Raw genomic sequence first — 20000 nt, 5'->3', positions numbered from 1 at the left:
CTCATGATCTGGAAAACATGGAGAAATCTAGAGCTGAGAAACTGAAGAGATCCAGTCTGAAGAAGGTGAGAGGGTTAGACCAGGACAGACCATCTCTCACCCTCTCACTCTCTCACACTCTCACTCGTTCACCCTCTCACTCTCTCACTTGTTCACCCTCTCACTCTCTCACCCTCTCACTCTCTCACTCGTTCACTCTCTCACCCTCTCACTCTCTCACTCGTTCACTCTCTCACTCGTTCACCCTCTCACTCTCTCACTCTCTCACCCTCTCACTCTCTCACTTGTTCACCCTCTCACTCTCTCACTCGTTCACCCTCTCACTCGTTTTCTCTCACTCGTTCACCCTCTCACCCTCTCACTCGTTCACCCTCTCACTCTCTCACTCGTTCACCCTGTCACTCTCTCACTCGTTCACCCTCTCACTCTCTCACCCTCTCACCCTCTCACCAGGTGGACAGTTTGAAGAAGGCCTTCTCCAAACAGAACATTGAGAAGAAAATGACTAAAATCGGAACAAAGATCGTTTCTGTTGAGCAACGAGAGAAGATCAAACAGAAGACGTCCAGTCTCAAAGTTTCACCTTTGACCTTTAGCATCAGAAAGGTGAGTCACATGACTATTGTTCTGATGTTTCCAGAAGGTTCTTTGATGTTTCCAGAAGGTTCTTTAATGTTTCCAGAATGTTCTTCTGATGTTTCCAGAAGGTTCTTCTGATGTTTCCAGAAGGTTCTTTGTTGTTAGCAGAAGGTTCTTTGATGTTTCCAGAAGGTTCTTTGATGTTTCCAGAAGGTTCTTTGATGTTTCCAGAATGTTCTTCTGATGTTTCCAGAAGGTTCTTCTGATGTTTCCAGAAGGTTTTTTGTTGTTAGCAGAAGGTTCTTTGATGTTTCCAGAAGGTTCTCCATGTTCCTCTGACTCCTGTCTTCTCTCAGCCTCACAGCACATCTGACTCTCAGCCTCCAGACCTGAAGAGCGAGGACGTCCAGGTCCAGGTCTCCTCTCTGGGCAGCGCTGACCTGGACCTCCCCTTCACTGAGGTCCATGCTGAGCTGGCTCCTGCTGAGGAGGAGGAGGAGGAGGTGGAGAAGGAGGAGGTGAAGGAGGAGAAAGATGTGTCAGTGGTTTCAGAGGGAGTCAGTCAGGAGTATGCTCTGTCCTCCACACTGCCTCAGGAGAATAAAGAGGAGGAGCAAGGGGAGGAGCAGGAGTAATCCTCAAGACATCAACACCTTTCATTTAAATCCTCCTCTTATCTTTGTCTCTGAGACATGACGCTTTGCATTTTTGCTAGGAAACAAGCGTAAACAGCCAGTTAGCCTAGCATAATACCTGGTTATGAGTGGAAACAGCCAGTTAGCTTAGCATAAGCAGTATAAATGAGTGCTAATAGCATGAAAAGAGTCTCTGAGATGAAAGAAGATTTACATGAACATGTTTACAATTTAAACATATACACACAGTATATATACACGTTTATACACATACATATATACTGTGTGTATATATATATACAGTATATATATATATGTATAATCATCACATGTCAAAGTGGAAACTTCATGATGTTGAATTTTATTGTTCGACTGAAAAAAAAGTTTTGACTTTGACTTTGATTCACAAACAGCTGACTGAGATCAATCACTAATCAATAACATGAATATATCTGTGAAACATATGATCAACATTACTAACATTCCAACAACGTCTCAACAAACTGGCTGATCAAAGTGATCAATGATCAAAGTGATCAATGATCAAAGTGATAAGATGATCAAAGCTGATCGAGCACAAAAATAATTATGTTTGAGGTCACTGATGCTTTTATTTTACCACAAATTAAAGATTTTGCCAAAGAACATTTCCTGTTTGTGTTTCCTCTGTTTCCTGTTTGTGTTTCCTCAGTTTCCTGTTTGTGTTTCCTCAGTTTCCTGTTTGTGTTTCCTCTGTTTCCTGTTTGTGTTTCCTCTGTTTCCTGTTTGTGTTTCCTCAGTTTCCTGTTTGTGTTTCCTCTGTTTCCTGTTTGTGTTTCCTCTGTTTCCTGTTTGTGTCTATTTTGGAAACTGCAGAAAAATAAACAACAACTATGTAACAATGTTTACGTTTCTTGACTGTGGATTAAACCCAGATTAGCTCTGATTTGACTGGATTAATCCTGGATTAACTTGGTTTGTGTTCATAGAAAAAAACAATTCCCGGGTGTGAAACTAAACCTGAATCTGCTCAAATGTGACACCCAGTGGTTAAAATGTAGTACTACCACAAAAAGAACTCATCACACACACACACTGTATTAAATCTGGTTTAGTTTAACTCCAGATAAACCCCAGGTTTATTCTGCTTCACTCTGGATTACGTCTGGATTAACTCAGGTTTAAATATAGATTAACTTTTCATGTCTTTCTAATATTCTGTTCTTATTTTTCTACTGAAGGGAGGCAGTGGGCGGGGCCAGAGGGAGGCAGTGGTGTGCTCTTTTCACCAGCCAATGGGAGTGTCCTGGGGGTGGAGCTTCTACACAGACCAATAAAGAGTGAGAGGCGTGGCCCGAGAATCAGTTCACATCCACACAAAGATCAGAGTTTGACATTTTACACAGTTCACAGTACTGACTGTAGTACTGACTGTAGTACTGACTGAAGTACTGTAGTACTGACTGAAGTACTGACTGTAGTACTGACTGAAGTACTGACTGTAGTACTGTAGTACTGACTGAAGTACTGTAGTACGGCCTGTAGTATTGACTGAAGTACTGTAGTACTGACTGAAGTACTGACTGTAGTACTGGCTGTAGTACTGTAGTACTGACTGAAGTACTGTAGTACTGACTGAAGTACTGACTGTAGTACTCAGATGGACCCTGCAGCGTCCTCTGGTCTCTCTTTGGTCTCAGTGTTGTCACTGTTAGCATGTAGCTTCCAGGTGTTAGCTGCCGCCCTGCTAACGCACAGGTACGGTGGGCGGAGCTCTGTGACGGACAGATGGATCCTGCTGTGGCTCTTCTATGATGTCATTGTCCACCTGACACTGGTACGTCTGTTTACATGTCTCTGTTTGTTTGTTTGTTTGTTAACATGTCTCTGTTTGTTTGTTTTCATGTCTCTGTTTGTTTGTTTACATGTCTCTGTTTGTTTGCTTACATGTCTCTGTTTGTTTACATGTCTCTGTTTGCTTACATGTCTCTGTTTGTTTACATGTCTCTGTTTGTTTGTTTACATGTCTCTGTTTGTTTACATGTCTCTGTTTGTTTACATGTCTCTGTTTGTTTACATGTCTCTGTTTTCTTACATGTCTCTGTTTGTTTACATGTCTCTGTTTGTTAACATGTCTCTGTTTGTTTACAGGAGGGACCTTTTGTTTACATGTCTCTTGTTGGGACAGTTCAGACGTCTGAAGGTTTCCTTGCTGAACTTTGTGAGTTTGAGATGAAAAACACCTGTCTGTCTCTCACCTGTCTGTCTGCCTTTCACCTGTCTCTCTGACACCTGTCTGTCTGTCGCTCACCTGTCTCTCTGACACCTGTCTGCCTCTCACCTGTCTGTCTGTCTCTCACCTGTCTCTCTGACACCTGTCTGCCTCTCACCTGTCTGTCTGTCTCTCACCTGTCTCTCTGACACCTGTCTGCCTCTCACCTGTCTGTCTGTAGGGAAAGAATACGGTAAAGCCGACAGTCGTTGGTTATTTTCAGACTCGACCATCGTTTCCATCGAGATTCTGACCGTTGTCCTCGACTCTGTCCTCGTCCTTCTGCTCATCTACGCAGTACTGAGACACAAGTACTACAGGTACTAATACACATACATGTACGCAGTACTGAGACACAAGTACTACAGGTACTAATACACATACATGTACGCAGTACTGAGACACAAGTACTACAGGTACTAATACACATACATGTACGCAGTACTGAGACACAAGTACTACAGGTACTAATACACATACATGTACGCAGTACTGAGACACAAGTACTACAGGTACCAATACACATACATGTACGCAGTACTGAGACACAAGTACTACAGGTACTAATACACATACATGTACGCAGTACTGAGACACAAGTACTACAGGTACTAATACACATACATGTACGCAGTACTGAGACACAAGTAATATGGGTACTAATACACATACATGTACGCAGTACTGAGACACAAGTACTACAGGTACTCATACACATACATGTACTCAGTACTGAGACACAAGTACTCAAGTACTAATACATCCATGTATGTGTGTATGTGGTGTGCAGACACTTCCTGCAGGTGGCGCTGTGTGTGTGTGAGCTGTACGGAGGCTGGATGACCTTCTGTCCTCAGTGGTTAACAGGAAGTCCTCACCTGGACTCGACTCACTGGCTCCACCTATGGGTCTACCTGATCTTCTTTAACGGGCTCTGGGTTCTGGTTCCGGTTCTGCTGCTGGTCCAGTCCTGGTTTAGTCTCAAGACTCTGCACAATGACGTCATCACCAAAAACAAATGAACAGCTTCCTGTTCTTTGAAAATAAAAGCCTTCGTTTTAATCGATGTCAAAGTTTATTTGAACTTGAAGACAAGAAGTTTATAAATATATATATATATACGTGTATATATACTTAATAATGGCATTAAGGGCAGCATGTACGTATACAGTATCTACATATATATATATATTATACATATACTGTATTATGTCAGGATTTTCAAAATAAAAGACACATCACATCAGACATTGAATCACTTTATATAACATACATTTTATGTGTGTGTGTGTGTGTGTGTGTCTCTCTGTGTGTGTGTGTGTGTGTGTGTGTGTGTGTGTGTGTGTGTGTGTGTGTGTGTGTGTGTGTGTGTGTTCAGCTCTTCTTGATGAGTTTGTGCACAGACACAAACGCCTGTTGAAGACCAAGACCTCGTTTAGCGCTGCAGGCCTGAATCTGCCAGAGTCTGTCAGTGAGGGAGGGGAGGGCGAGCTGAGAGGAGATCTGACACACACACACACACACATGGAGTGACACACACACACACACAGAGAGACACACACACACACATGGAGTGACACACACACACAGACACACACACACAGAGACACACACACACACATGGAGTGACACACACACACACACACACACCGACACACACACACACACACTCACACACATGGAGTGACACACACACACACACACACACACACACACACACACACACACACACACACACACGAACACACACAGTGAGGAAACATCTATGTAGAAATAACTCAGGTCAGAAGTGGGCGTGTCCCCTGAGTGAGCAGCACCATAGGAATGAATGGAGCCAAAGGGGCGGAGCTACATCCAGTTATTATAATACACACATGGTTTGTTCTCAGTGTTGACAAAGAGGTCAGAGGTCAAAGGTCAGGACTCACCTCTCGTATGGTCATGGAGTTAGGAAGGTCCTTCTTATTGGCCAGAACCATCAGAGGAACTCCTCTCAATCTGTCATCACTGAGAACCTTCTTCAGAACCTTCTGAGCCTCAGGAAGACGAGTCGAGTCAGAGCTGTCCACCACGAAGACCACGGCCTTACAGCTGTCCAGGTAGAACCTGAGGAAACAATCAGGTCACAACTGTCCAGGTAGAACCTGAGGAGGAAAGGGGAGGTTCTGTTTGTTTGTTTGTTTGTTTGTTTGTTTGTTTGTTTGTTACCTCCAGTTTGGTCTCATGCTCTTCTGTCCTCCAATGTCCCACAATGTGAGGGACGTCTTCTTATCCAGAGACAACGTCCCCACGTTAAAGCCGATGGTCGGAGTCGTTTCCATCACCTCCAGGTAAACAAGTAAACAGGTAAACAGGTAAACAGGTAAACAAGTAAACAGGTAAACAAGAAAACAGGTTAACAAGTAAACAGGTAAACAAGAAAACAGGTAAACAAGTAAACCGGGTAAACAAGAAAACAGGTAAACAAGTAAACAGGTAAACAAGAAAACAAGTAAACACACATCATGTTTACAACAGAAAGTCCTCACCTGTCCTGTCAGAAGGTAAGAATGAAGAGTGGACTTCCCTGCAGAGTCCAGACCAATGAGGAGAACCTGAACACACCACACACATGTTCTATCATCAGTCACCTGAACACACCACACATGTTCTAACATCAGTCACCTGAACACACCACACATGTTCTAACATCAGTCACCTGAACACACCACACATGTTCTAACATCAGTCACCTGAACACACCACACATGTTCTAACATCAGTCACCTGAACACACCACACACATGTTCTAACATCAGTCACCCGAACACACCACACATGTGTGTGTGTGTGTGTGTGTTTCTGTGTGTGTGTGTGTGTGTGTGTATGTGTACCTGAGGACAGGTAGAGTGTGTGTGTGTGTGTGTGTGTGTGTGTGTGTGTGTGTGTGTGTGTGTGTACCTGAGGACAGGTAGAGTGTGTGTGTGTGTGTGTACCTGAGGACAGGTAGAGTGTGTGTGTGTGTGTGTGTACCTGAGGACAGGTAGAGTGCGTGTGTGTGTGTGTGTGTGTGTGTGTACCTGAGGACAGGTAGAGTGTGTGTGTGTGTGTGTGTGTGTGTGTGTGTGTGTGTGTGTGTGTGTGTGTGTGTGTGTGTGTGCCTGAGGACAGGTAGAGTGTGTGTGTGTGTGTGTGTGTGTGTGTGTGTACCTGAGGACAGGTAGAGTGTGTGTGTGTGTGTGTGTGTGTGTGTGTGTACCTGAGGACAGGTAGAGTGTGTGTGTGTGTGTGTGTGTGTGTGTGTGTGTGTGTGTGTGTGTGTGTGTGTGTGTGTGTGTACCTGAGGACAGGTAGAGTGTGTGTGTGTGTGTGTGTGTGTGTGTGTGTACCTGAGGACAGGTAGAGTGTGTGTGTGTGTGTGTGTGTGTGTGTGTGTGTGTGTGTGTGTGTGTGTGTGTGTGTACCTGAGGACAGGTAGAGTGTGTGTGTGTGTGTGTGTACCTGAGGACAGGTAGAGTGTGTGTGTGTGTGTGTACCTGAGGACAGGTAGAGTGTGTGTGTGTGTGTGTGTGTGTACCTGAGGACATGTAGAGTGTGTGTGTGTGTGTGTGTACCTGAGGACAGGTAGAGTGTGTGTGTGTGTGTGTACCTGAGGACAGGTAGAGTGTGTGTGTGTGTGTGTACCTGAGGACAGGTAGAGTGTGTGTGTGTGTGTGTGTGTGTACCTGAGGACAGGTAGAGTGTGTGTGTGTGTGTGTGTGTACCTGAGGACAGGTAGAGTGTGTGTGTGTGTGTGTGTACCTGAGGACAGGTAGAGTGTGTGTGTGTGTGTGTGTGTACCTGAGGACAGGTAGAGTGTGTGTGTCCCATGTCTCTTCTTCTTCTTCTTCTAAACTCTAAACTCTAAACTCTGTTCAGTTTCTCTCTGTCAGACTTTTTCTGAGCAACAACCAATCAGAGCAGCTCATGAGACCATGTGACAGGTTTGACTGCATTCTGATGCAAAACCTAACCCAGACACACACACACACACACACAGAGACACAAACACACACACACACAGATACACAAACACACACACACACACACACACAGACCCACACACACACACACACACACAGAGACACAAACACACACAAACACACACACACACACACGCACACACACAGAGACACAAACACACACACACAGACCCACACACACACACACACACACACACACACACACAGACACAAACACACACGCACACACACACACAAAGACACACACACACACAGTCACACACACACACATTTTCTTATTTAAATATGTGAAGAATAAAATGGTGAAATCTTGCTTTATTGTTCAGGAGTTTACAGTGACGTCACAGTCTCTCTCTCTCTCTCTCTCTCTCTCTCTCTCTCTCTCTCTCTCTCCGTGTATAAAGCTCTCTCTCTCCCCCGCCTCCTCCCTTCTTCTCGTGCTCCTCAGCGGTGTCTCGTGCTCGTCTGTCCTTGTGCTCCTCTGTCCTCGTGCATCATCATGGGCTTCGGTGATTTGAAATCGTCTTCAGGTCTCGCGCTGCTGAACGACTTCCTGTCTGCTCGCAGCTACATTGAAGGGTGAGATAATCTCAGATAATCTCAGTTAATCTAAAGAAACTGTGGAAACTGCCGCTGCGGAGCCGCCATCTTGGCTTCGAGCTGACGCTGCTGCGTGGCTAACAGGCTAACAGTTAGCTAACTGTTAGCTACCACTGAAGATCACAGATGAATTTAGTCCAGATTAAAGCGGCTTAAAGAGGGTTAAATGCATCACGTGACGAACGAGAAGACTCTGCACGTGGCTCATTTATGGTTCACTGTAATGTTCAATAAATGAATGAATGAAGCCACATGCTAACGTTAGCATGGAGCCACATGGTGCTAACAAACTACGGGGTCGTACCTATGTTTCCCGTTTTTCCCAAAAAAGGTCCTATGTTCCCCACCTTGTATGTGGCAGTGGAACATGGAACCCTGGGTTAGGGTTAGGGACCCGGTAAGAGAAAGGGTTCCATGTTCCCCGGTCACATACAAAGCGGGGAACGTAGAACCCGGGGAACATGGTACGGTCCCTAAACTATCTCCGGTTTTAGACTGTAATCTGAGTACAGACTGAATTACTGCAAGTAATCCGACTACTGTTTAAAACGGTCACGCAGTTTTTTCTCAGTTTTTGAGTGTACTTGTACACATGTATTTCATGTCGAAAATACTATAAATACTTGAGTAAAGTACTTGTACATTAAACATTGATCACATTTCTCAGTGTTTGAGTGTACTTGCACACATTTACTTCATGTTTACATGTTAATACTGTAAATACTTGAGTAAATATTTGTACTGTGTAGTTTTTAACACCATCAAAGATTCTATTAACGATCATAAATGACAGTGACCTCTGACCTCTGTTGTGACCTCTGACCTCAGGTATGTCCCCTCTCAGGCTGACGTGGCCGTCTTCGACGCCCTCTCGACTCCGCCCTCAGCTGACCTTTGCCATGCCCTCCGCTGGTATAACCACATCAAGTCGTACCAAGAGCAGAGAAACAGGTGAGGGAGGTGCTGAGCTGGGGGGCGGGGCTGAGGGCGGGGCAGCAGTGATGTCAGCGGCGTGATGTCAGCGGCGTGTCCTCTCAGTCTTCCAGGTGTGAAGAAACCTCTGGGACAGTACGGTCCTGTGGGCGTGGCCGACACCACCACAGTCTCCGGCCCCGCGTCAAAGGACGACGACGACGACGACGATGATGACGACGTTGACCTTTTCGGTTCTGACGAAGAGGTGAGGTCAGAGGACACAGATGATGATGATGATGATGATGTCATCAGGGTGATGATAACCTGTGTGTGTGTGTGTGTGTGTGTCACAGGAAGACGCAGAGGCAGAGAAACTGAAGGAGCAGCGTCTCGCCGACTACGCCGCCAAGAAGTCAAAGAGTATGTAGCCACGCCCACAACCTGTAACAATCACTTCCTGTCAAACTCTGTATGATGATCAATTACCATCTTTCGGCTGAACTGTGATGGACGCCTTTTTCACCTGATGAGAGTCTCGTCCTGTGACAGTAAGTCACGCCGCCCGGTGGTTTCCATAGTAACAGTCCCCGCCTCCCTGTCCCCAGAGCCCACCCTCATCGCCAAATCCTCCATCCTATTGGACGTGAAGCCGTGGGACGACGAGACGGACATGTCCAAGCTGGAGGAGTGTGTCCGCAGTGTCCAGATGGACGGACTCGTCTGGGGACAGGGTGAGTCATCGCTATTACTGCTGAGTCATCATAGATGGTTGTTATTGATGATTGATCAGGTGTGTGTGTGCAGAGCTAATGATGATACAATCACCATCTTTCGGCTGAAAACGTGATGGAAGCTTCATGATCTGAAAACTCTGCAGATTATAATCTGACATATAAACGGCGACGATCAGTGTATAGATTATTGATGATTGCTAATCTGTCCTCAGCCAAACTGGTGCCGGTGGGTTACGGCATCAAGAAGCTGCAGATTGGCTGCGTTGTGGAAGACGAAAAGGTGATGAAATAAAGTGTGATGTCACAGTGACCCTGTCAAACAGGAAGTCGTTTTATTTTTTTCCTAATGTGTGACATCACTTCCAGGTGGGCACCGACATCCTGGAGGAGAAGATCACGGCCTTCGAGGACTTTGTTCAGTCCATGGACGTCGCTGCATTCAACAAGATCTGAAACAAACAAATAAAAGCACTTCAACACAAATATGTCCCCGTGTGTGTGTGTGTGTGTATAGTGTGGGAGGGGTCAGAGGTCACATGGTCTAAAGTCTATTAAAGTAGTTTTTTTGAACCAAACATTTTGTTTTCGCTGATAAATAAAAGAAATGAGCCTGTGGCTGCAGTTCACATTGAGACCTCGTGGTGGCAGCACCTCCGCTGTAGCTCCTTATTGCACCGGAAGTCCGTCAGCAGAAGAAGAAGACGCACCGGAAACGACACGACAGAGGAAGAAGGCGCGGAGGAAGAATCTTTTAATCTGTCAAGAGTACAAACAGACGTCCGCAGGTAAACTAATCGACTAATCGATCGATTATCGACGACCAAGTGTCTTTGTCACGTAATCCTTAATCCCGTTGAAATGAAGCGGTAGCGCGTAGCACAGCCGGTAACTAGCATGCTAACGCTAACAGCTGTCGTAAACGGCGGAGCAGCAGCAGCGACGTCACCGTGGTAACCAGCCGTTAACCCGGATTTTACCCGGGTTTAACTAAACACGATTAAAGTGAACTCTTTAGTTTTCTGGAGGCGAACAACCAATCCCAGCGGAGCTGCGCTCTGATTGGTCCAAACCGAGGAGACAAATGACTGCTCTAATCCAACTGTTGATCAGATTTAATCCTGATTTCTCCCGGATTATCTCTCTCACTTAGGCTCATGGACTCTCTAACTGGACCTCTCACCTGGTTACCGTGGTTACAGCATGGAGCCCTCTGATTGGACGCAAACTTCCTTCAACACAGGTGAGTTTTGTCTTTGATTAAAGATCAGCGGCTCAGCGCCTGTGGGAGGGGCCACGGAGGTCACCTGTGGGAGGGGCCACGGAGCTGCTGCCATAATGGATGTGGTTTAACTGTGTGTGTACAGATGACCAGCAGGGGGCAGCAGAGTCCAGCAGTAGGTCAGTGTTAATCATGTTTTTTAAAATATATGTAAACCTAACACATGTATTATTGATGACCCTGTGGTGTGTGACTGACAGGAAATGGGAGGGGTCTCCGCACAGGGGGCGTGGCTACTGCAGTTACTGCAGAGTTGTGTACGGGAACCTGGAGCAGGTATAAACAGTCATGTGACCTCATCTGTCCAATCACAGCCACTGGTGTGACATCATCACGTTTGTCTCTCAGCACCTGTCCAGTCTACGTCACCTGCGCTCCGTCAGGACAGCCTCCAGAAGCCCCGCCCCCTCCTCCTCTGTGGGCGGCGGCAGACTGATGCTGCTGGAGCGTTTCTTACAGGACGTGGTGAAGCACCACCCACACTACACTGACCCCAGGTCAGGGGTTTGTATTTAAACAGCTTCAGTCAATGATCAAAGTAAACTGTAGAGGGCAGTGCTGAGCCTCGTGGTTACAGAGGACATGACTCCGCCCCCTGTTCACTTAAGACCACTCACACAATGACGTGTGTGTTTGTCACATGACGTTTGTGTGTTTTTTCTGTCAGACCCTCTCACGGTGACCTTCCATCAGTCTCCGCCCCTCCGCCACTGAAGGCGGAGTTTGATGAAGTTGATTTCTCAGACGACACCACCAAAGAGCGTCCACCCAGCTCTGGCCACGCCTCCTGTGAGCCAGCCAATCAACAACAAGGAGGAGTCACAGAGAGACTGACTGCGCCAATCAGAGCGCAAGATGACACAGGCACCGCCCACATAGCACTCACACACTCACAAGTCCTCACAACACAGGCCACACCCACACATACACTAGCCCCGCCCTCTGTTCACAGAAAAGCTCACAGGAAGACAAATCGGAGGAAAACCAGTGACTCCTCCCCCTCACCTCCCTCCAGAGGGTCTAGGCCCCTCCTACCAGACGTGAAGCAGAGGGCAGAGACTACAGTGAAGCCCCGCCCACAGTCCCGCCCACACCTGAAGCCGTGGCTCAGCTGGCAGAGACAGAGAAGAGGCGTGTTCTCCTCAGACCAGGAGGAGGCGTGTCCTCACCACACTGCCATAGAGGAGGCGTGTCCTCGCCAAAGCGCTAAAAAGGAGGCGTGTCCTTGCCAAAGCGCTAAAAAGGAGGCATGTCCTCGCCACAGTGCTATAGATCAAACCATCCAGGAGGTGTGTCCTCGCCAGTTTTCAGAAACTGATGAAATGATTGATAAGTGTTTTGTAAAGTTGTGTGACCTCTGTGTGACCTCTGTGTGACCTCAGGTCATCCAGCTGTTCTGTCATGGCGTCACTTCCTCTTCCTGCCACCAGGAGGAGACGGAGAGCTTCCACTTCAGTCTCCCAGTCTCCATGGAAACAGAGAGTGACACAGAGTGGGACACACCTGTGCAGGTTAGTTAAGGTTAGTCATTAACTGGTTAGTTAAGTTAAGGTTAGTCATTAACTGGTTAGTGTGTCCAAATGAAAGTGTTAGTTTGTGTGTGTGTGTGATGACACCCTTTGACCTGTTGTGTCCACAGGTGGCGCTCACACTCCCTGAGCAGGGACAGGTGTGGGAGCGGGGCCTGAACAGTCTCCTGGAGGTCCAGGTGCAGCTGGAGGACCAGGTGTACTTACAGCAGCTCGACTCCGCCCTCCTCGGTCTGCAGAGAGTGGGGGGCGTGGCCGAGAAGGGTTTTTGGACCCGTCCCATAGAGGAGGTGCTTCCTGTCCCCGCCCATATCCCACAATCCTTCAGGGGGAAAAGCTGGACGCAGATCGAGAAAGAGGACGAGGACAAAGTCCAAGAACTGGTGGACGATTTTAGACGAGGAGTTTTTGTCTGTTACTTTGATAGTGACAGTCTGACCAGGTGACACACACACACACACACACACACACAGACACACACACACACACACACACACACACAGAGACAGACACACACACACACACACACACAGACACACACACACACACAGAGAGACACACACAGAGAGAGAGAGAGACACACACACACACACCCACAGAGACACACACACACACAGAGAGAGAGACACGCACACAGAGACACACACACAAACACACCCCGAGACACACACACACACAGACACACACACACACACAGAGACACACACACACACAGAGAGACACAGACACACACACAGAGACACACACACACACACAGAGACACACACACAGAGAGAGACACAGACACACACACAGAGAGAGAGACATACACACACAGAGACACACAGAGAGAGAGACAGACACACAGAGATACACACACATAGAGACACACACACACATACACATATATATGTACATATATGTCAGTACTGTAGTATAATTAGTGTATAAAGTTGTTAAAGTTGTGCAGAACATTGTGTTTATTAAAGGTTCATAATCTGTTAATCTGTTAATCTGTCACAGACTCAGGAATAATCTTCATAACAAACTGAACTCACCAACAAAACTAGGAAAAAAAAACATATAGTTTGTTTATGTTTTGAATTTTTGTTTTGGCATGTGGCGCCACCTACAGCCGTCTACCAGTCATAGCAGTCAGTAGAGTCTCCGCTGCAGAGCAAACACAGGATGTGAAGCTACAATTGAGATGAAACCAAAGGAAACTTAAAAGACCTCGATATGAAAAACACTGAGATAAAGAAGCTGTTTTAGAACAATGAGAGAGTTTAGAGCTTCTTCTCCAGGTCAGTTAGCATCATCGTGTTAGCATCATAGCTCCACTGTCCAGGTCAGTTAGCATCATAGCTCTACTGTCCAGGTCAGTTAGCATCATAGCGTTAGCATCATAGCTCTACTGTCCAGGTCAGTTAGCATCATAGCTCTACTGTCCAGGTCAGTTAGCATCATCGTGTTAGCATCATAGCTCCACTGTCCAGGTCAGTTAGCATCATAGCTCTACTGTCCAGGTCAGTTAGCATCATAGCGTTAGCATCATAGCTCTACTGTCCAGGTCAGCTAGCATCATAGCTCCACTGTCCAGGTCAGTTAGCATCATAGCTCTACTGTCCAGGTCAGTTAGCATCATAGCGTTAGCATCATAGCTCTACTGTCCAGGTCAGCTAGCATCATAGCTCCACTGTCCAGGTCAGTTAGCATCATAGCTCTACTGTCCAGGTCAGTTAGCATCATAGCGTTAGCATCATAGCTCTACTGTCCAGGTCAGCTAGCATCATAGCTCCACTGTCCAGGTCAGTTAGCATCATAGCTCTACTGTCCAGGTCAGTTTTGAACTGTTCGCTCAGTTTTGGGGCCGTTCTGATGCACTGAACTGTACGACAGAACCTGTCCACCAACACCACCGCCCCCTGGTGGACGGCAGTTCTGTTCTGTCAGCGGCTGCGGCTGGTTCCGCTCGGCTGGTTCTGTTCTGCTCGGCTGGTTCCGCTCAGCTGCAGCAGTTCAGATGACACAGAGATGTGTCTTTAGTCTCTTTCTCAAGAGAGAATATCAGCAGTCGTCGAGTGGTTAAACGGCTGCACTTGTGTCTGAAGGTTGAAGGGTTGATTCCTGACAGAGTCAATATTATTGACCTTATTATTGTATAAAGCATTAATAAGCTGGTGATGCATAAAATATTAGCATAAATAAACATATTGTGTGTGATGTCTCTAAGGTTTAGTCAGAAGTTTGCAGCTCTGCTCTATAACTGTGTAAAATAATATAAATCTCTAGTCAACAGATAATGTTTCATCATTATTATAGAGTTGTGTTTTAGACTCTTTTCATTCAGAGTGAAGTAACATGATTCACCTTTAACATTAAAGAAAACAACATATATTTATTAACAAGTGAGTGTTTATTTAGACTTAGACACAGTCTGAGAGAGTGGGTGGAGTCTGAGAGTGGGTGGAGCTTATGAATCAAGTTTATTTTGATAAAAACAGGAAAACTGTGATGTCTTTGCTCTCAGATATGGGAGGAGGAGCCAAAAGAAGAAGGGGCGTGGTGAAGACAGCACTGACATGCTGCCGTTACGTGACTGTAACGAGTCTGTGTGCAGGAGGAAGAGGAGGAGTCGGGGGCGGGGCTTCAGGGTGGCATCCAGGTGTCAGGTGAGTGTGACGTCATTGACGACGTCTTTGTGCTGAAGCCAAACGTCTCACGTCTTCTTCTTCTCAGGTGGTCAAAGTCAGTCACAGCACACAGACCGTCCAATTGGTTGTCCCAGCTGTCCGTCAGCCTGAGGCCCCGCCCACCAGCGTCCCTGCAGCTCATCAGGAAACGACAGAGAGGACTCCCAAGGCTCAGACGTGGCTCCGCCTCCCCGCGTCGTATTCTAGTGCGGTCACTCCGGTGCAGCCTCGCACCTCCTTAGTTTACCTGCTGTGTTCGCCCTCTGGCTCCGCCCCCAAACCTTCACCTGGCCCCGCCTCCAAAGGCTGCAGAAAGAAGAGGAATCCAGTCGACCTTCAGAAGATAAAGGTCAAATACAAACCACTTCCTGTCAGGTTCTACGAGCCCAGCACCAACCGCATCCTCAACTCCGCCCCCAAACGCTTCCGACTGCACCAAGGTCCCGCCCCCTCAGCCCCGCCCCCGCCCTGTGTCCGTCAGCTGTTTCGCAGTCTGAGTCCTGACCTCAACATGGACTCGGCACCAGGGGAGGTCAAAGGTCACATGTCAGCTGACACCAGCACCCTCAGTAGAGACACGGTCCGGGGGCGGGGTCGGAAGTCCAAAACCACGCCCCCTTTACCTCACAACACATCACAGCAATGCAGGGGCGTGAGGAAAGAGAGGACACGCCCCCCAACCTCAAACAGAAGAACCAGGACTTTAGCCACGCCCTCTCTGCCAAGACGGGGGAGGCTACGGCGACCTGGCCCCGCCCCAGGCCAGCCCCCTTCACGCCGGGGGAGGAGCCGCAGGCGGCGAAGGTAGAAGACAAACATGGTCACATGATTCTGACGAAATCTCAATAAAAGGTTGTTGTTACGTTGTGTCGTTATCGTAACTCCGCCCCCTCAAACACTGTAACCATACAGACGATCATAACTCCGCCCCCTCAAACACTATAACCATACAGACAATCATAACTCCGCCCCCTCAAACACTGTAACCATACAGACGATCGTGTGTGTGTGTGTGTGTGTGTGTCCTCACCTGCTCAGGATGTGTTTAACTTCAATCTCTCGATAAGAAAGTGGATAGCTCCTCCTACTTGCTCTGCTGCCTCCACAAGCTCCGCCCACTTCATGTCACCTTCACACACACAAACATGGGTCAGACAGGTCGTCTCTCACCTGTCTGTGTGTCTGTCTATCTGTGTCTCATCTGTCTGTCTGTCTGTCTGTGTGTCTTACCTGTCTGTCTCACCTGTCTGTCTGTCTGTGTCTCACCTGTCTGTCTGTCTGTGTGTGTCTCACCTGTCTGTCTGTCTGTCTGTGTCTCACCTGTCTGTCTGTCTATGTGTGTCTCACCTGTCTGTCTGTCTGTCTGTGTCTCACCTGTCTGTCTGTCTATGTGTGTCTCACCTGTCTGTCTGTCTGTCTCCAGCTCAGTCTTCAGTCTGTTGACAGTCCTCTGAATCAGCTCCTCTGGACTACATTTCCCATCATCCTCTTCTTCCTGTCGTCTTCTCTCCTCTGCTTCCTCTTCTCTTATTGGTTGACACAGAGGTCCATGATCTTCAGGCTCCTCCTCCTCACAGTCTTCCTGTGATGAAGTCGAGCCCCAGTGAATTGTGGGAGATGGAGTTTCCTCTTTTATCAGCAGTAGTTCCTCTTCATCCTCCTCTTCCTCCACCTCAGGGTCGGAGTTCAGCATGACGTCACGCGTCTCCATGGTGACGACGTCATGTGTCTCCATGGTGACGACGTCATGCGTCTTTGTGGTGACGTCACGCGTCTCCGTGGTGACGATGTCATGTGTCTCCGTGGTGACGACGTCACGCGTCTCCGTGGTGACGTCACACGTCTCCGTGGTGACGATGTCATGTGTCTCCGTGGTGATGTCACTGTGTGTCACGTGTTGTTCAGCCTCCATTTTGTTTAAAGCCTGAGGGAAACGTGTCATCAGTGCCTGTGACTCCGCCCCCTGTGACTCCGACCCCTCCTCGTGTGTTTACCTGAGTGAGCGCCCCCTGCAGGCTGAGGTTCTGCTGTCTCAGGGTTTTCACGGCGACCTCCATCTCTGAGCACCTGTCCTCCAGGATGCTCTGCTCTGATTGGACGGTGAATCGCCACGCCCTCATTTCCTGCTCCAGCAGCCTTTTAGGCCACGCCCACAGACAAACACATTATACTCAGAGGCCACGCCCATAAATATGTCATAGACGGAGGCCACGTCCACAAACGCGTTAGACTCAGAGGCCACACCCACAAATAAACATGTCAGAGGCCACGCCCACAAAGACAGAAAGATTGTCACCATTTGTCTCGCTGCAGGTTTGTGATGTCAATCATCTGCGTCGTCGCCTCCTCCTTAACAAACAAACAACAACAAGAATAAATCAATCAAAACAACAACAATAATATAAATAAACAACAACAATATTATAAATAAACAACAACAATATTATAAATAAACAACAATAATATAAATAAACAACAACAATATTATCAATAAACCACAACAATAATATAAATAAACAACAACAATAATCACCTGAAGCGTTTGTTGACTTTTAGACGAACAGCGAGGTGGCTCTGCTTCGGGGGCGGGGCTATGACTGTGATGGACAACTGTGTCTCCCAATCGTGGTGAGGCGTCAGAAGGGGGCGGAGCTCTGAGGAAAGATCTTGATTGGCTGTTGCCTTTCAAATATATACAGTGAAGTCACACCTGTCTCACCTGTTCTGAGGCTCCACCCACTTCCTGCTCTCAGCCTCTCTCTGAGTCCGTCTCCGTGGTAACAGAGTGAGACGGGCGCTTCGCACCAATGAGGACACTGTCTCTCTCCAGGTGGGCTGAGACAAGTGAGACACAGACAGACAGGTGAGACACAGACAGACAGACAGGTGAGACACAGACAGACAGACAGACAAGTGAGAGACAGACAGACAGGTGAGACACAGACAGACAGACAGGTGAGACACAGACAGACATACAGGTGAGACACAGACAGACAGGTGAGACACAGACAGACAGACAGGTGAGAGACAGAAAGACAGACAGACAGACAGACCGGTGAGACACAGACAGACATACAGGTGAGACACAGACAGACAGGTGAGACACAGACAGGTGAGAGACAGACAGACAGACAGACAGGTGGGACAGACAGACAGACAGGTGAGACAGACAGACAGGTGAGACACAGACAGACAGGTGAGAGACAGACAGAAAGACAGACAGACAGACAGGTGAGACACAGACAGACATACAGACAGGTGAGAGACAGACAGACAGACAGGTGAGAGACAGACAGACAGGTGAGACACAGACAGACAGGTGAGACACAGACAGACAGTAACTGACCAGATTTGATCTGTCTCACTCTCTCACCTGTGTGCAGTATTCCATCAGTGGGTGGAGCCTCTTGTGTTTCTTTGTCTGTCGTTGGTTCAGGAAACAGTTTTGACAAACGTGAACGTTCACACACTTCAGACACCGATACCTGCACACACACACACACACACACACACACACACACACACACACACACACACACACAGGTGACATCATCAGCATCATCACAGGTGACATCATCACATGATGAAATGATGACATCATCACCTGAGTCCAGTGATGGGGAAGGTCTTGCAGGTGTGACAGCGAACAGTGTGACTGACGCTCTGACTGACAGACAGTCGGTACAGCGTTGGTAACCATAGTAACAGACAGGGTTCACTCTGTAGCCATGACAACAGGTGATCCACGCTCACTGTCGGTGCCTGTAAACGTCAGTCACAGTCAGTTTGTTTCCATGACGACCACAAATCACCTCTTTATCTTCTTACCCCGTTAAAACACGAGCTAACGGCCGCGTCTACGTCACCAAAGACCACGCCCTCCTGCACCGCCACAGGAACCTGGATCATGTGACATGTTTGTGAGGTGAGAAGAACAGAGGCATGCTGGGAAATGTGCTGAAGTTTACCTGACTGAGGTCGTTCAGTAAACGCCAGAGCGACGATCTACTGACGCTTCCTGTCCTCGACTGACAGGTGGCGCTCAGCGCTAAGGAAAACAACAACTACGTTAACAACAACTACGTTAACAACAACGTTAACAACTACAACGTTAGCGTTAACAACAACTATGTTAACAACAACAACTACTACGTTAGCGTTAACAACAACGTTAACAACTACTACATAAGCGTTAACAACAACTACGTTAACAACAAAACTTATTTAAAATCATTTTTTTTAAATATTAACTAAATAATGTAGCGACAGAGACGTTGTTACATTGTTGTTACATTGTTGTTACATTGTTGTTACATTGTCACATTGTTACCTCTGTATTTGTTGATCAGGTCGTCAGACGACAGAGCGATCAGACGTGTTTGAAGAGACTCCAAAGATAAACTGAAACATCAACGCACATGATCAACTACCTGCTCTGGACCAGGACCAGCCTGTGGTTCAGGACCGGCCTGTGGTTCAGGTCTAACCTGTGGACCAGGACTAACCTCTCAAACGTGGTTAGTATCAGGTCACTTGTCTCCTCCCTGATCATGTGACCGGACACTTCCTGTGACACACTGTCAAACATCCTTTTCATAATCCAGATCATTTCCTCCCTCTTCAGCTCCGCCTCCTGCTGCCGCTGAGCCCCGCCCACAGCCTGGACGGCCGCCATGATGTGTCGAGAGGACACGACGTCCACTGTCAACACACAAGGTTACACTGTTTCATTGATTGGATGAAAGGATGATGAATGGATGATGAATGGATGGATGGATAAATGGATGATGAATGAATGGATGGAT

General features: G+C 47.4%; 5 protein-coding genes across 5 annotated transcripts in view; 4 read left to right on the top strand and 1 right to left on the bottom strand.

Moving 5' to 3' along the window:
* The window catches only part of cavin2b (caveolae associated protein 2b), a 5788-nt gene extending 3772 nt beyond the window's left edge, over nucleotides 1-2016 (top strand). Inside the window, exons 4-6 of the mRNA XM_083908824.1 lie at nucleotides 1-65; nucleotides 454-606; nucleotides 936-2016. The exon at nucleotides 1-65 is cut by the window's left edge and continues 208 nt beyond it. Of these exons, the coding sequence (XP_083764950.1) occupies nucleotides 1-65; nucleotides 454-606; nucleotides 936-1214 (497 nt within the window). The 3' untranslated portion in view covers nucleotides 1215-2016. The remainder of the gene's footprint in view (nucleotides 66-453; nucleotides 607-935) is intronic.
* A 598-nt stretch (nucleotides 2017-2614) lies between these two features.
* Nucleotides 2615-4697, top strand: ebpl (EBP like). The gene is made up of 4 exons (XM_083908658.1): nucleotides 2615-3030; nucleotides 3345-3414; nucleotides 3647-3785; nucleotides 4256-4697. The coding sequence occupies exons 1-4, from the start codon at nucleotides 2854-2856 to the stop codon at nucleotides 4485-4487; spliced, it is 618 nt and encodes a 205-aa protein (XP_083764784.1). The 5' UTR covers nucleotides 2615-2853; the 3' UTR covers nucleotides 4488-4697.
* A 142-nt stretch (nucleotides 4698-4839) lies between these two features.
* arl11 (ADP-ribosylation factor-like 11) lies at nucleotides 4840-7314 on the bottom strand (the record flags this gene model as incomplete). Its single annotated transcript, XM_083908975.1, has 5 exons — nucleotides 4840-4968; nucleotides 5394-5571; nucleotides 5674-5789; nucleotides 5994-6059; nucleotides 7285-7314. The coding sequence occupies 5 exons, from the start codon at nucleotides 7312-7314 to the stop codon at nucleotides 4840-4842; spliced, it is 519 nt and encodes a 172-aa protein (XP_083765101.1).
* A 593-nt stretch (nucleotides 7315-7907) lies between these two features.
* On the top strand, nucleotides 7908-10200 carry eef1b2 (eukaryotic translation elongation factor 1 beta 2). Its single transcript, XM_083908974.1, has 7 exons — nucleotides 7908-8045; nucleotides 8895-9017; nucleotides 9105-9246; nucleotides 9335-9401; nucleotides 9587-9712; nucleotides 9928-9995; nucleotides 10082-10200. Exons 1-7 carry the CDS (start codon nucleotides 7966-7968, stop codon nucleotides 10166-10168), a joined length of 693 nt encoding a protein of 230 aa, XP_083765100.1. The 5' UTR covers nucleotides 7908-7965; the 3' UTR covers nucleotides 10169-10200.
* A 715-nt stretch (nucleotides 10201-10915) lies between these two features.
* zdbf2 (zinc finger, DBF-type containing 2) lies at nucleotides 10916-16003 on the top strand (the record flags this gene model as incomplete). The annotated part of the gene is made up of 9 exons (XM_083908771.1): nucleotides 10916-10955; nucleotides 11080-11113; nucleotides 11195-11270; nucleotides 11343-11491; nucleotides 11662-12283; nucleotides 12377-12505; nucleotides 12634-12965; nucleotides 15033-15174; nucleotides 15242-16003. The coding sequence occupies 9 exons, from the start codon at nucleotides 10916-10918 to the stop codon at nucleotides 16001-16003; spliced, it is 2286 nt and encodes a 761-aa protein (XP_083764897.1).
* Nucleotides 16004-20000: the final 3997 nt, after the last annotated feature.

The sequence above is a fragment of the Microchirus variegatus genome (genome assembly GCF_963457635.1).
Source record: "Microchirus variegatus genome assembly, chromosome: 22".
Classification (NCBI taxonomy): domain Eukaryota; kingdom Metazoa; phylum Chordata; class Actinopteri; order Pleuronectiformes; family Soleidae; genus Microchirus; species Microchirus variegatus.
The sequence above is the reverse complement of the archived record's forward strand: the minus strand, read 5'-3'. Positions and strand labels throughout refer to the sequence as shown.

Bases quoted from the DNA above. Each gene is read 5' to 3' on its own strand.
- ebpl (XM_083908658.1), top strand. From the start codon at position 2,854: ATGGACCCTGCAGCGTCCTCTGGTCTCTCTTTGGTCTCAGTGTTGTCA. The intron at 3,031-3,344 runs GTACGTCTGTTT...GTTTGTTTACAG, and splicing joins TCATTGTCCACCTGACACTG to GAGGGACCTTTTGTTTACAT. The intron at 3,786-4,255 runs GTACTAATACAC...TGTGGTGTGCAG, and splicing joins CTGAGACACAAGTACTACAG to ACACTTCCTGCAGGTGGCGC.
- eef1b2 (XM_083908974.1), top strand. From the start codon at position 7,966: ATGGGCTTCGGTGATTTGAAATCGTCTTCAGGTCTCGCGCTGCTGAAC. The intron at 8,046-8,894 runs GTGAGATAATCT...CTCTGACCTCAG, and splicing joins GCTCGCAGCTACATTGAAGG to GTATGTCCCCTCTCAGGCTG. The intron at 9,018-9,104 runs GTGAGGGAGGTG...GTGTCCTCTCAG, and splicing joins TACCAAGAGCAGAGAAACAG to TCTTCCAGGTGTGAAGAAAC.